Source organism: Filicampus tigris, chromosome 12 (genome assembly GCF_054856515.1).
Source record: "Filicampus tigris isolate MCC_2025a chromosome 12, RoL_Ftig_1.0, whole genome shotgun sequence".
Classification (NCBI taxonomy): domain Eukaryota; kingdom Metazoa; phylum Chordata; class Actinopteri; order Syngnathiformes; family Syngnathidae; genus Filicampus; species Filicampus tigris.
In genome coordinates, this window is record NC_141228.1 from 5,494,167 (window position 1) to 5,507,331 (window position 13,165).

Consider the following 13,165-nt stretch of genomic DNA (forward strand, 5'->3'; position numbering starts at 1 on the left):
CAATTAAGACTTACATTTAACAACCATACTTCAGATAAATAAACGCTCACTGGCCGTGATGGTTTCGTCATCGTGCTATTCACTTAAATTATTTCTAAAGGTGCAGATGTTATTCTCTAGTCAATTTTTTTTACAATTACAACACTTTTGATAACGAGAAAATGTCAAAGATACTGTGTAGCAGATCCCTGCCCCGAAATTCTTCTTCCCATGAAAGACACACACATTCCTCTATGTATATTATACTTAATAATAATTAATATAAAAATAATTCATTAATAATTAATAGAAGTCAAACATTTGATACACCGTGGTCCTTTGTGAAACAAGGTAATGTTGTTATAAATTATTTTTACTGTGAACTTAACTATTCCCTCCCATTAGGACATAGCCAGCTCAGTACATTCTGGCAAGGGGACTAACCATGGGAGTCAGCTTAGTGACTGAAATAGTAGTACAATTATTATTTTTTTAATAACTATTGAAATGTCCATTAATGTACACCGTCCCACATTAAACAACTAAATAATCAAATCAAATCAAACGATAAAATGGACTAATTGCCACATCGGTATGGAGCAGCAAATCTTACACTTTCTTACTTATTCTCCAGAGACTTTGTTTTATCTGTTTCGTTTTGTTTATTTATTATTATTATTATTATTATTATTATTATTATTATTATTATTATTATTATTCATTTATTTTTTGCTGCAGGTTAAAAAACGGTTTATGTTTATAAAAGTTTATAAGGTTGTTATTTTCCACGGCATTTCTCAGCGTCCCTATGCATCGCGTCGTTTTATTTTATTTCTTTATTTATTTAGATTGTTTTTTTAAGAATATAAAAACTCTACTTCTTATGTTTAGGTTGAACTAAGTTCCCAATATAATTTACACCAGTACCCTCCACACTGTGATCCAAGATAGGTCTCAGGATAGTTTTAATTAGATCACCAACTGTCAGAGAAAATACTCGAAGCTATTGATCATCCAGCTGGCACACATTTTAAGATAATTTTATTTGTTCTGCTGTTATTTTGCTCCCTGAATGTGCATAGTACTGTGACATATCGCTGGCGTTGGTCCAAAACCTAACGAATCACATATCTAAAGTGTTGAAATGGCTTGCTGTCTTTCACAATGCATTGCTAATGGTTGAACAAACTTGCCATTTTTGGGGTCTCCTGAAAAGTGACTATTTCGGAGGTACAGGGTTTTGGCCCGACGCCAGGCAGCGATATATATTTTTTAATACGAGATGGATCATAATGGTGATCCGTTTTCAACTTTTTAAAAGTAAAACTTTTTGAGTGAAAACACCATTTCAACACACACTGATTTGCTGTGTGTGTTTTATCTAACATGTCCGAAGTTAAAAAAAAAAACGCATGAAAATCGCTTTTTAAAAAATCAGATTGATTTTTGAAGAGCGTTCATGAGGAGCAAATAGCGTGTGTGAAGGGGCGGGACTTTTGCGTGACTCCCGGTTCAAGATGGCGGCCAGTCTTTGCGACAATTTTACGACATATACGAACTTTGCGATTGTATTGGAGGCTGATTCAAAATGGAGTACGTGTGTGAAAAAGTAAACCACTGAATGCGGTTTTGTGTTACAGTAATCAACATTGTGTGCAGTTTAGCTTAAACGACCCATGTGCGCAAGTAAATACATAGCCCTGCAAAATGACTGAAGACAAGAAGACTGGCTCTTTAGGCTTCTTTTCTAGTTACGATGATTTGAGCGACAGTAGCGACTCGGACGAGGAGGCTGAGCACCGTCGGAGGGATCCGAGCCAGAAACCAGATACACAAGCAACGGGAAGTGATCCGAACTCTTCTGATCAAGAAAGCAAAGAGGCCGGCGAAAAACGTTTGCCTAAACCCGACGAGCTCTTTAACTCGGTGTCCAAACCAGCGTTTCTCTACAATCCTCTGAATAAGGAGATTGACTGGGATAAATTGACGGTTAAAGCTCCTGAGGAGGTAACTTTAGCTGGGAGTTTTTAATTGATCTCTTACTATCTATTGATCAGTCAATCCACTTTATCCATTCACCCGAGGTCCAGGCATAGACAAACGAGAGATGCAATATCATGATCAACAAGACACGATAAAAAGATAAAATAACCAAAAGAAAAGCAACATACTGTACAAGAGAACATACGAGAGTCTCCAGATCTGGGACTGGTGGCCTGTTGCACTTAACCTAATGTTTGACAGGTTCCAAATGATTTCATTGTTTGTCATTTATCCGGCAGATACATTTGTACATTCGATTTGAAGCCCGACCGGCACATTATGGGTTCCTGCATTTAGAAACGTTACGCTGGAACTACGACAGGTCTGTTGAGAAATAATACTCGAGAGAGCATTATAGCCTATTTTGATCTCTCTATATATATTGACTACAATTGTGCCGCATGTGGAGTGCATTATGCTCTCGAGCAAAGACGACTTTACACACACACACACAAATTGTGTTCACCTGGACGGCTACAGTCTACAGCGTGGTCTGTAATTTTCCATGCATGTGGCTTTCACCTTTCATTTGATGTTTCTGATATCCGAAAAATATACCAAAACCAAAAGCATGGTCTAAAAAAAAAAGTGTAGTAAATATCTGCTTTTGCAGTAAATGCCTTGTGATTTTTACTAAAAATACACCGCTATTTGAACTATCCCAGGGCTGAAGAGGCACTGTACCATTGCCATATTACATAGGTGTAATTTGAGGTCAACAATTGAGCCTGAGGCTCATTACTTGAGTGGTTGTCTGTGGTACTCTTTTCCACTGGTGGGCCATCCATCCATGCATGCAAGTGATGCCTTTTCTGTAGTCCTAAAAACGATTAAAAACCCTGACCTACATTTGCAACCTAAATATGAATGTTTGTTCGATGAAATGTTCATTTGGTTGCGTTTGTCTAGGCCGCACTGTGCTGCCACCCATATACAGGATGTAGGTGGATTTTATGTTTGTTTGTCTCAGTCAGATTTCAGACACTATGTACTTAAAAGCTTGCTTTAGCAGTCTATTGAATATGTTCTCCAGATTTCATTCTGCTTCTCTCTGCTGTTGCCAGGCACCCAAGGAGTTTAAGCCATGGATGACAAATGCTGTGCCCCCTCCCCAAAGTTATGCAGCAGAGCCTGAGAAGAAGAAGGGACCTCCTCCGGGCATGGACATGGCCATAAAATGGTCCAATGTGTATGAGGACAATGGTGAAGATGCACCAAAGGCTCACACAGGAAAAGCCCAGTTCCTTCCTCCAGAAGAACAAAATGTTGTCTCAGGTCAGTGCAGCTTGTTATTATATATCGTCGCTGTCCTGTGAAAAACACCAATCTCAATTTTGCAAACTTTTTTAATTTTCACATTAATGCAATGTCTGTAATGCAAAAACACCATTCATGTAAAAATAAGAAAATGAAAAAAAATGGAGATCAGTGTTTTTCACAACAGCGACGATATGCAGAAAAAGATTAAGAATAGTGAATAGAAGAATAATGTGGCAATATGGTAAAATACCATGAGGTTTGGAATAGAAGGTGTTTTTTTTTTGTTGTTGTTTTTTTGAGCAAACAATTTCTGCCTCCAAACAAACTTCGCTTTATTCGCTACTACGAAGAGAAATTTTATTGCAATTTTCGTCTTTGCATGTCTAGAAAAGCTCTATGCAAAATCAATTTGTTAGTATTAGATGTGGTTACTGCAACTCTTGTACTTTTTTGACATCGTCCTAGACTTGGTGCGTGAGGTAATGACCAATCACGGCTCACCTGTGAAGCTGAGCCATGATTGGTTGTTACCTGAGCAACTGTGATGTCATTTTCCGTCAACAGCAAGTGGCAAAATGGCCGCCCCATGAGATGTACAAACACGGGTGGATTTTACTTCTTAACTCATGTTCCACCAACAAAATATAAATGTCGTGAATGCCGTGGTTAGACTAGTGGGCCTGCATAGAACATATTCCATTAAAGACATTTTTTGGGTTGACTTCCGCTTTAACTTGACAGACTTAATCATTTCTGCGGGCTTTGTTTTTTGTTGAATATTGTTCACAATAATCATTTAAATTTGTTACTATTCCACCCCGACCCTCTTATCTGCTGATTAGATGAGGAGTCCAAGACGTCACCACCTGCTTCAGCCAAGAAACGTCGGGTGGAGAGCTTCCAGCAAAAGGAGAAGCGGAAGAGAGACATGGGACAAGCCACGTCTGACAAGAGTTTTGTTGAAGAGGAAAAAAGAATCCTCAGACAAAAGGTGGAGTGAATTCCAAAGTTGCTCCAAATGGAATCGGTTTCATCATTATTATTATGATATTTTATTTGATTTTATTTACTTTTTATGTTTCATCAGTAAATAGTAGGGGTGTGACGGTACGCTAAATCACATTTCGGTTCAGTTTGTGTTTTTGGAAACTTCGGTTCGGTATATTTTTGGGACAAAAAACAGTTTTTTTAAAAAAATTTTTATGTGTTTATTTTGAAAAGATGACAAGTAAATGGAACATTTAAAAAGAAAAAAAATTCGGGTGATATTATAAGAAATTATACCAGAATAAAAAATACACTACCAATAAAGATCTCTTAATTTAGTAAATTTTTAAGACATTGAAATCTTTAAACACTCAGCAGCAAAAGCCTATGACACACCTAAGTATTCAAGTTAAAGACAAGTTGTCATTACAGTACATATGTACACTTTTTGTGATTAAAAAAAAAAAAATTACAAACAATAACAGTTACAATTATTGCTAACTATAGTAAAACTCTTTTTATAATGAACAAATTTTAAAAAGTCTTTATGAAATTGTGTACACTTTTTAGGCATTGGAATCTTCGAATGTTCAACAGCATATTGTAACGAATTGGGTTATCTGTGTTGTGGTCGGATTTGTGTGTTGCTGAGTTGTGATGTTTCCGAGGTTCATGAAATCATTGTACGGCAAGCGAGTGGAGCACCGGAGAAATAAGAGAGCGAGCAGTTGTACTTGGATTAATAAAAACGTGATATTCAAACTGCGTCTGTTCCTGGAAGACGCTACAATATGATAAATCTCGCTATTTAAGTTTGACGATTTGGGCTAAAAAGACTGCTTGCTTCCTCGTCTAATAAACATTCACAGTCGGATGACGCCGTGCATGTTAGACGTGCTAGCCGCAACATAGCCGCCGATTTCATGTTGCAATGTCGGCACACAACTTTCGGACTTAACCACGCACATTTCCCCATCGGCGATTTTAACAGGACAGCCAGAATGTTCCCAAACAGGAGAGCGCAGTGTACGCGGGCACCTTCGAGCTCTAGCTCTTTTCTGGCTCTCACTGTTGTGCCGCCACTCTCCTCTCCCGCATGCAACAGTCAATAGCGCTCGTGCGTAAGCTCGCGCTAATAAATGGACCGGACCGAACATGCCATACCGAAATGTATTAATACACCCGAGTGTACCGTTACACCCCATGTAAATAGCATAAACACAAGAGGCATTTAGATTGATATCCTAAAATAGCAATTGGACTGTAAAGTGTTTGAGTGTAACTGGACAAAAGTGTCTGCTGAGTGATGTAATTTATCGTGGTGCTTGTCCTTCCGTTAAATTTATTGTCTTGTGCACAAATGCTGCCCTCCCCCCACTTTAATACTCCTTTTCTATTTACATTCACAATGACAGGCTGTATTGAAACAATTTATTTCACTCCAAATATCTGATTTTTCATCACCTTTCCTTGAGGCACCAATAGTTTTATTTGAATTGTTACCAGAGTAGGTTAATATTTTGGGGGATTTGCTATGGTTGTGGAAAATTGTAGCAAGATGTGTAGTCACGGTGAATGGCAAAAAAGTATCATATTTCAATTTTAATTTCATGTTCATTTAGATGTCAATAGCTAACAAGTGTTTGTGTGTGGTCTGCGTCTTTTTGTGTTAAACTGTCATGGGTTGTACTGAATATAGTACAGTATTTGTCAATTCTACTGCCACCGATACTACTAGAGCTGTGTTACGCTGCTTTTTTTCACCAGATGGCACCATTACACCACTCAAAAATCCACTTCCCTGTGCTGTAGAAAGTCAGACTGTTAGACGTGTTTTCTTTGGAGGCTCCTGATTTTCATACTTACTCTCATCTCTGACTTTTTTAGATCTGTAATAGGATCATTATTTCCTTTTCGCAATTCTCACACCAGTGCTGTTGTAACTAATATGTAAACTAAACTGTGGAATTCCAACATTGTTGTGGTGTTCAGATTTGTTCAATACAGGATCACGAATAGTTTAGATTTCAGTGAAATGCATGCATGTTGATCTTTGAGCTTTAAAAGTCTATGAATAATGGACTTGTATATGTAATAAATCTCTTTGAATTTTCATGACCTCTAATTTTACTAAAGTTTCATTTGTGTTTTTAATTAGTTAAAACCCCCAACGACAGAACAGCGATAAAACCGTTTCCTCCCTATGTTTTCATGGCTGGATTACATTTTCTTGAACTGCACAAAATTACGCCTCATGAGCTGATTAATTTTATTTTTTCAAGTCTTCAGAAAATACCTTACAAAAATTCACTGCTGAATTTGCTTCCCTTTAAAATGACAAATTATAGAATTAACATTCTCTTAAAAAAAAAAAAAAATACAAGCAAAAAAAACATTGCCAAACATTTTGTCCTCAAGTGTGTATGTTCAGGAAATATAATACACGCACATACAGATGTATATATATATTATACACACGAGCACACACAGTTAGAGTATAATAATATGTAACCTAACAACTCCCAATGCTTGAAATTCAAAGACATATTCACTTACGTTTGATGAAACCGCAGCAGTGCATATGCAAGACAAACTAAAACTAAAGTATAGATTTCATCGCACAAGTATCAATATCAATTTGGGTTTCAATATTACCCTCAGATCAATGAACTTGCTCCAAGGTTATCCCCCCGCACCCCCCACGCCCAAACGTTTTGTGTATTCTGTCTCAACAAAGAGACCTGTAGTTTCTGAAATTCCATTGTTTGCCAATTGATACACTGATCATCTTTCATTGAAGTAGGTTTGCGCACGCAAATTCATTCTTTAAATAGTCTGTGGCCACTGGAGCAATATAAATGCATTTTCAAGCAAGAAAAAAAATATCAACTTAGAAACACGTTGGTGATCACAGGAATTCTTCTAGCCTATCTGTCATCATAGGTAGACATGAAATTGCTTCTGATAAGATTCCAGCTTCCAGGTATGAGGTTGGTCTTGTCTGTAATGCGTACCCGCAGAATGATTGTATCACTATCAACCATATTCAGACTGAAACTGTGGGTTCGATCCCGGCTCCGGCCTCCCTGTGTGGAGTTTGCATGTTCTCCCCCTGCCTGCGCGGGTTTTCTCCGGATACTCCGGTTTCCTCCCACATTCCAAAAACATGCATGGTAAGTTGATTGGACTCTCTAAATTGCCCCTAGGTGTGATTGTGAGTGCGAATCTTTGTCTCTGTTTGCCCTGCCATTGGCTGGCAACCAATTCGGGGTGTCCCCCGCCTACTGCCCGAAGACAGTTGCGATAGGCTCCAGCGCGCCCCGCGACCCTTGTGAGGAGAAGCAGTATCGATAAAGGATGGATGGATGTATTGAAAATACTGGTAAGTGTTCTGTCATTGTACTCTGGTCAGATGCTTGATTTCATTCAACAACTGGTCTATTATTGTGGTTGTCATTTGCAGTGGTGTTGAACTGCACTGCATCATTTTGTTATGCTGTTTATGACCTGAAAAATTACATTCGAAACTGCTCTCTGTGGTAATTCAGTGCCGTTTTTCACAGTGCAAGTTGTAATGACTGTTAATGATTTTGTAAAGTAGTTGATGAAATAGCTAGTAAATGTGTAATAAGACAGAACATTTGGTTTGGATTTGAGACAGTCGCAATTTTGCAAACATTCTGTTGAAGCGATCATTTGAAAAATGTCAACAGATTTATAGAAATAAAGTGTTGTGTATTAATATACAGTAAATGTGTTTCTTCACTTGTTAAAAAAATGTTAATTGTGACAAGTCATTTACATGATCAATGTCTTCACATAGATGAATATTATTTAATTGGTAATAACATAAATGAAAGAAATTTGAGCACACTTGTTATTTCAGCAGTGTGTATCAAACAGGTTGCACTATAGCATTAATCTGTACCCAAGGAGTAGCTCTCATTTTCCTGGTGTAGAGACACTTGCTCGGAGGATTCTTTAACTATTGTAACATTATGCGCAATTTGACATTTACCCTGCTCTTAAATATGTGGGGTTAAAAACTGCTCATAAATAACAATTCCGTTCAAATTTACTGCGCATAATATTAAAAATTGACCAAAATGTACCAAGATAAATGTTGAAATACAAACCAGATAGATGGATTTATGCTATTTAACTTAAGTTAAATACAACTGAACTGATGTTAGGCAGGGATTCTTTCAAGTACCACAAGAGGGAGTCCACATACCACTGACTAGTGTTGCCTGCATCCCACTTTGAGAAGCATACCATAGCTCAATGTGTTTTGCTTTGTCCTTGTTTCCAAACACGTTCGTCTTTCTTTGTCTCATCTTTGTGTTTCCATTGGGAGTCTCTCTTTAGCCTCACCATCATCCCACACGTCAATCAAGAAGTTTGGACTCCGGCATGAGACATACCCTGTCAATCATCCAGTGATACGCCTTTTCTGTCATTTTTTTCAGCACTGGTATAGTAAGAGACTTCATGTCCAGCTAAAGTATGACAAATCTTGCTCGTGTTTCTTTACAACCGTTTACTGTGACCCGTCAAATGTATTATTTTCAACTTATGTTAACTTTTGGAGGGGTGGGGGGTTGTAGAAAAAACTCAGAGAACTCAGCATGGTGTAAACCACAGCTCTGGTCTCACATTGGATATAAAATGAAATGCTCAGACAGAAGCGTAATATTATGATTTACTGTAATTGTGTTGCACAGACTGACGGCAGCAGAATATTTCCAATGTGGTGTCTCTGAAGTTGAGCTAACTTTTTTCCACATATCCTTTAAACAATGCTGTGGTCAGACTTCAGAGTTAGACATATAGATAGACGACTCCATTCATTCCAACACGCAACCACTTTGTGGTTTATTTCATAATTCAGAAGCTTAGTAGGCTGTTGCCATAAACCACAAATATTTAAATCATACAATCATGACATCATTAGAAGTTACCTTACTTGCTGCTTCTTAAAAAGGTACCTCAAACCTGTAGTTAATGAATAACTTTCCTCAACTCCTTACCGCTCCCTTTCCTTTCCTTTCCTCCTCCCTCCTCACTGGTAGTTTGCCTTGGCTTGGAAAAGTCTAAGATGACTCTTCTTGGGTATTACCAGTAGTTTGTATCTTGTACTCAACCGTCTGAATGAACATTCATTAAAATGGAAGTCAACCCAAACATATTTTTTTCAAGAATATGTTCTATGCAAGCCCACTAATTGAAACAAGGCATTCTGATGAATATTGCCTTTGTGGAATATGAGTTAAGCAGCAAAATCCACCCTTTTTTAGACATCTCTGGGGGCGGCCATTTTGTCACCACCAAAATGACACCACATCTACTCAGGGCTCAGGTAACGACCAATCACGGCTCAGCTTCAGAAAACAGGTTAGCCGTGATTGGTCGTTACCTGAGCTCTGAAGAGTTGTGATGATAGCCCTAGCAATAAGGGTCTTGGTTTTCCTTGTTATCCTAGACGGCCCTGCCATCATTTGTCGATAGTTGATTTTGTTCATTAGGCTATGATTTTCATTTTTCTTTGCCACTCTTGTCAGACCAATTAATATTAAAGGGCCTGTGTCGTGCTATTTTAAGCTTTCCACAGTTAACTGTCGGCATATATATGATTATACATTACCTTTGGCACAATGGTGTTCTAGTTTCTTCTGAAATAATGTGTTATTTTGGTGGCTATTTTTCTAACCTGCAAGACGCCTGGCTCACTAAAACCTCCCTATGTGGATGCCACAACCCTTTCATGACACCGTACTAAGGCTGGCTACTACGCGCACCGTCCATGAAACTGTAATTAGTAATAAAGTCGATGGGGAGGCCGGTGTTGTGGCAAAAAAAGAAATGTCCAATGCCTCTGCAAGTTGAGTTGACATGCAGCTGTTTTGATTTTGGTGCGTCCAAAAAATTATAACATGTTTCCACGTAACCCCCACAATGTTCTAGTACTAGTCATAGCTGTTGTTGTATTGAATAAGTTTTTTTCCATATAATTTTCAGATGTCCTATTTTGTGAGAAGTCATTGAACGCACCTCGAGTCTACTGTTGAATGTGAGTGAGTACAGGACTTGCTTTCTTTTGCTTCTCTACGCAGCTGTCGATCATTGACTGCAAGCCCTTTTTTTTTTTGCAAAATATAATTGCGTGTTTTCATTTAAAGACAAGAAAAGCACTCGTTTGTGGTTTGTTATTTCCAGTTTGATAAAGTTTTGCAAAAAAAAAAAAAAAAGTGATTGCATTCAACGATACATTTTTTTCCCAGGGGTAACTATATTGGCACAACACTGCTGGGGAGGCTGCTGATAGCGCCTCTTTCACGTACAAGCTTGTCGGGTTTACCGCTGGCTGCGCGAGAAAATGTGTGTGTGGGGCAATATGGGGATGGTTTACTCAACCTTATACGTATAAGATTGAAGACCCAATTGTTTTATAGGATTGAGCGGAGCTGGTGCTTAGACAGCAGGAATGCTCAGTGATAGGTCAATGGAGAAAATGCGAGGAATTATCATTTTGACATGGCTAAAAGCTAAAAAAAATAAAATTTGAATTTGCTTCATAGGGGGCTCTTTAATTAAAATCACCACATCATATAGTTTCTTGCGACATCTCAAGTAGTTGTTTTGTGAAATTACTACATTCAAATCTTGATTTCACTTTTAACATTGCAAAGTCCCTCTTTAAGTTTTTGTTGTTTATGTTGACTTGTATTATGTTTGGATTCTTCATTTTATTGTATGTTGCATCAAGGAGTTAGCTGACTGTGTTAGCAGGACAGCAAGCCTAGTCCGAATGCGTGTACAGTATTTTCAATGAAGGCCATTCATTGCCATTTGAAAATGTTTAGCTTTTGTCCACTCTTCAACCTTGGCAGAGGTCATCGTTCTAAAGCGCCCATATCAAAGGCAATGTAAAATCTGTTTTATCTGGATCTTGTCCAGAAAGCACATTTGGAAGCATTTAGCCTGAACAACTCATTTAACCTATTCAGACACTTTTATCGCTGTAGAATTTGATCAGTGTCCATTGGAACCAAATGCGAATGTCCCGTATAATTTTATTTTGTTAAATTTAAGTGGCTGTAACAATTTGATGCCATTACATCCCAACTTCCTTTCGCTCTCAGTAAATCGTATACTTGTTCCCGTTTGTCGTACTTTGTTTACACAAATATATATCATTGCACATTGTAGTATGATAAAGTATTTTGTTCAAACGACCACATCCACAGTTTAAATGTGACACTCAAATAAATGCCATGATTGATTTGCTGTGAGCCTTTTCTGACTTTATTTCATTGTAAAATATGAATGAATAGCGACTAATAACGGGATACTCCGTGACATAAAGCTGCAGGCCCCTGGACAAGGCTCCTCTGACAGCCATCATCCAGCCTAATTTATACCCTGAGAAAGGCTTGTGTCCAGCACATAAATTTAGTTGCGGTGCACACTCAGAAAAAGGGAAAGCCCATAAAGCAGCCGGGAGAGGCTAGCCAGAGACACAGAGTGTGGGAACAATGGGCAGCCATCAGGAGGGAAGACCCAACAGCTGCGAAGCTCCTAAACATAGTCAGGTGCACACACACAAACACACCCACACACACACGCACACACCCGTCAAATATGGAGTTTGTCCACTTTCCATTCACTTCTGCTCTCATGCTCTCACATGCACAGTTTTCGTTCTCTCTGACCAGGCCTTGGAAAGGGGGGCAACTAAGCAGATGTTTTGCCACTGCCTTCACAAAGGGTGAAAGTGACTGGTAGTCAGGGGTGGTGGTTGCGGTGGTGGTGGTGGTGGGGGGTGTTGGGGGGGGCACAGAAAAGACTTCCTCTTTTTTTCAAGCAGTCGGTGTATACAGCAGCATTATGCAACTGAATAATGTGCGTTATGTGTTACTTTCTCAAGAATGCTATACGTTTTTTATTTTTTTAATTTGTATTATTTGTCCTCTGTGGCATATGATGATCATGAAGTATTTGAGAAAACCAAAATTTCCTGCATAAAAATACCACTGTAACCATTATTTATCAGAGAGGACAGTCCACACCCTATACTGAGTGTATCCTATAGTGGAGTCCAAAGGTTTGTGCCGTTCCTCAAACATGTGGTCTCTTCCCCCACTTCTTCTCCTCCCCTCTTGCTCCTTTTTTCACACAACACACTATAAGCAGCATGCAGGTTTTGACCTGAAAATAACTGCCCAGACAGGGTCTAGTCAGTCGGGGAGGCAGGCCGCGGCGTCAGGTCTGCATGGCTCCTGCAGTGTAATAACAGATGCTTATCATGTTTTACTGAGGGTAGTGGTGGTGATGGGGGTGGGGTGGGGGGTCTCAGGATGGGACACAGGGGCCCTGTTGATGCATAGCTTTGGCAATAAAGGCCCTCAGTTAGAAAATTTAAGCAAAGGACTGCTATAACTAGCTCTAAATCTGTGTGTGTGTGTTTTAACAGGTCCACTGGGCACTCACACACTCGCAGCTTTTCAGCAGCTTGTCCTTTTGCACATTCCAGGTAAAGGCAACAGCAAACAAATGGCTTAAGGTTCAAGTGAAGAGTGGTTCATTCCTTTTCTCTGCTGCCTCAGCTCTCTTAAAGCCTGAGGTTGTGCTGCCAGCTTGGACAGGGTTAGCCGCAAGGTCAAAGAAGAGGGGATTACTCAAGATACACTTGAGATAAAAGCGTCAGTTCAATAATCGGCTGCAATCCATCTTGTGGCAGTCCATGTGTGGTGTTGGCGTGGAGGCAAAAAATATAATAGAGCCTTCTTTTGTGCAATAATGAAGATGAACCTATAAAAACAACACATTCATTGTAAACAATTGTGTGAGAGGAATGAGAACTAGGAAATGACCATCACTTTATGCCCCTTCTCCT

General features: G+C 38.9%; 1 protein-coding gene across 1 annotated transcript; it reads left to right on the top strand.

The window, feature by feature from the left end:
* Window positions 1-1,538: 1,538 nt before the first annotated feature.
* c12h1orf52 (chromosome 12 C1orf52 homolog) lies at window positions 1,539-6,394 on the top strand. The gene is made up of 3 exons (XM_086048413.1): window positions 1,539-1,986; window positions 3,087-3,297; window positions 4,125-6,394. Exons 1-3 carry the CDS (start codon window positions 1,687-1,689, stop codon window positions 4,280-4,282), a joined length of 669 nt encoding a protein of 222 aa, XP_085904539.1. The 5' UTR covers window positions 1,539-1,686; the 3' UTR covers window positions 4,283-6,394.
* Window positions 6,395-13,165: the final 6,771 nt, after the last annotated feature.

Coding starts and splice junctions, on each gene's coding strand:
- c12h1orf52 (XM_086048413.1), top strand. CDS start 1,687: ATGACTGAAGACAAGAAGACTGGCTCTTTAGGCTTCTTTTCTAGTTAC. Junction 1,987..3,086: donor CGGTTAAAGCTCCTGAGGAG/GTAACTTTAGCT, acceptor TGCTGTTGCCAG/GCACCCAAGGAGTTTAAGCC. Junction 3,298..4,124: donor AGAACAAAATGTTGTCTCAG/GTCAGTGCAGCT, acceptor TCTGCTGATTAG/ATGAGGAGTCCAAGACGTCA.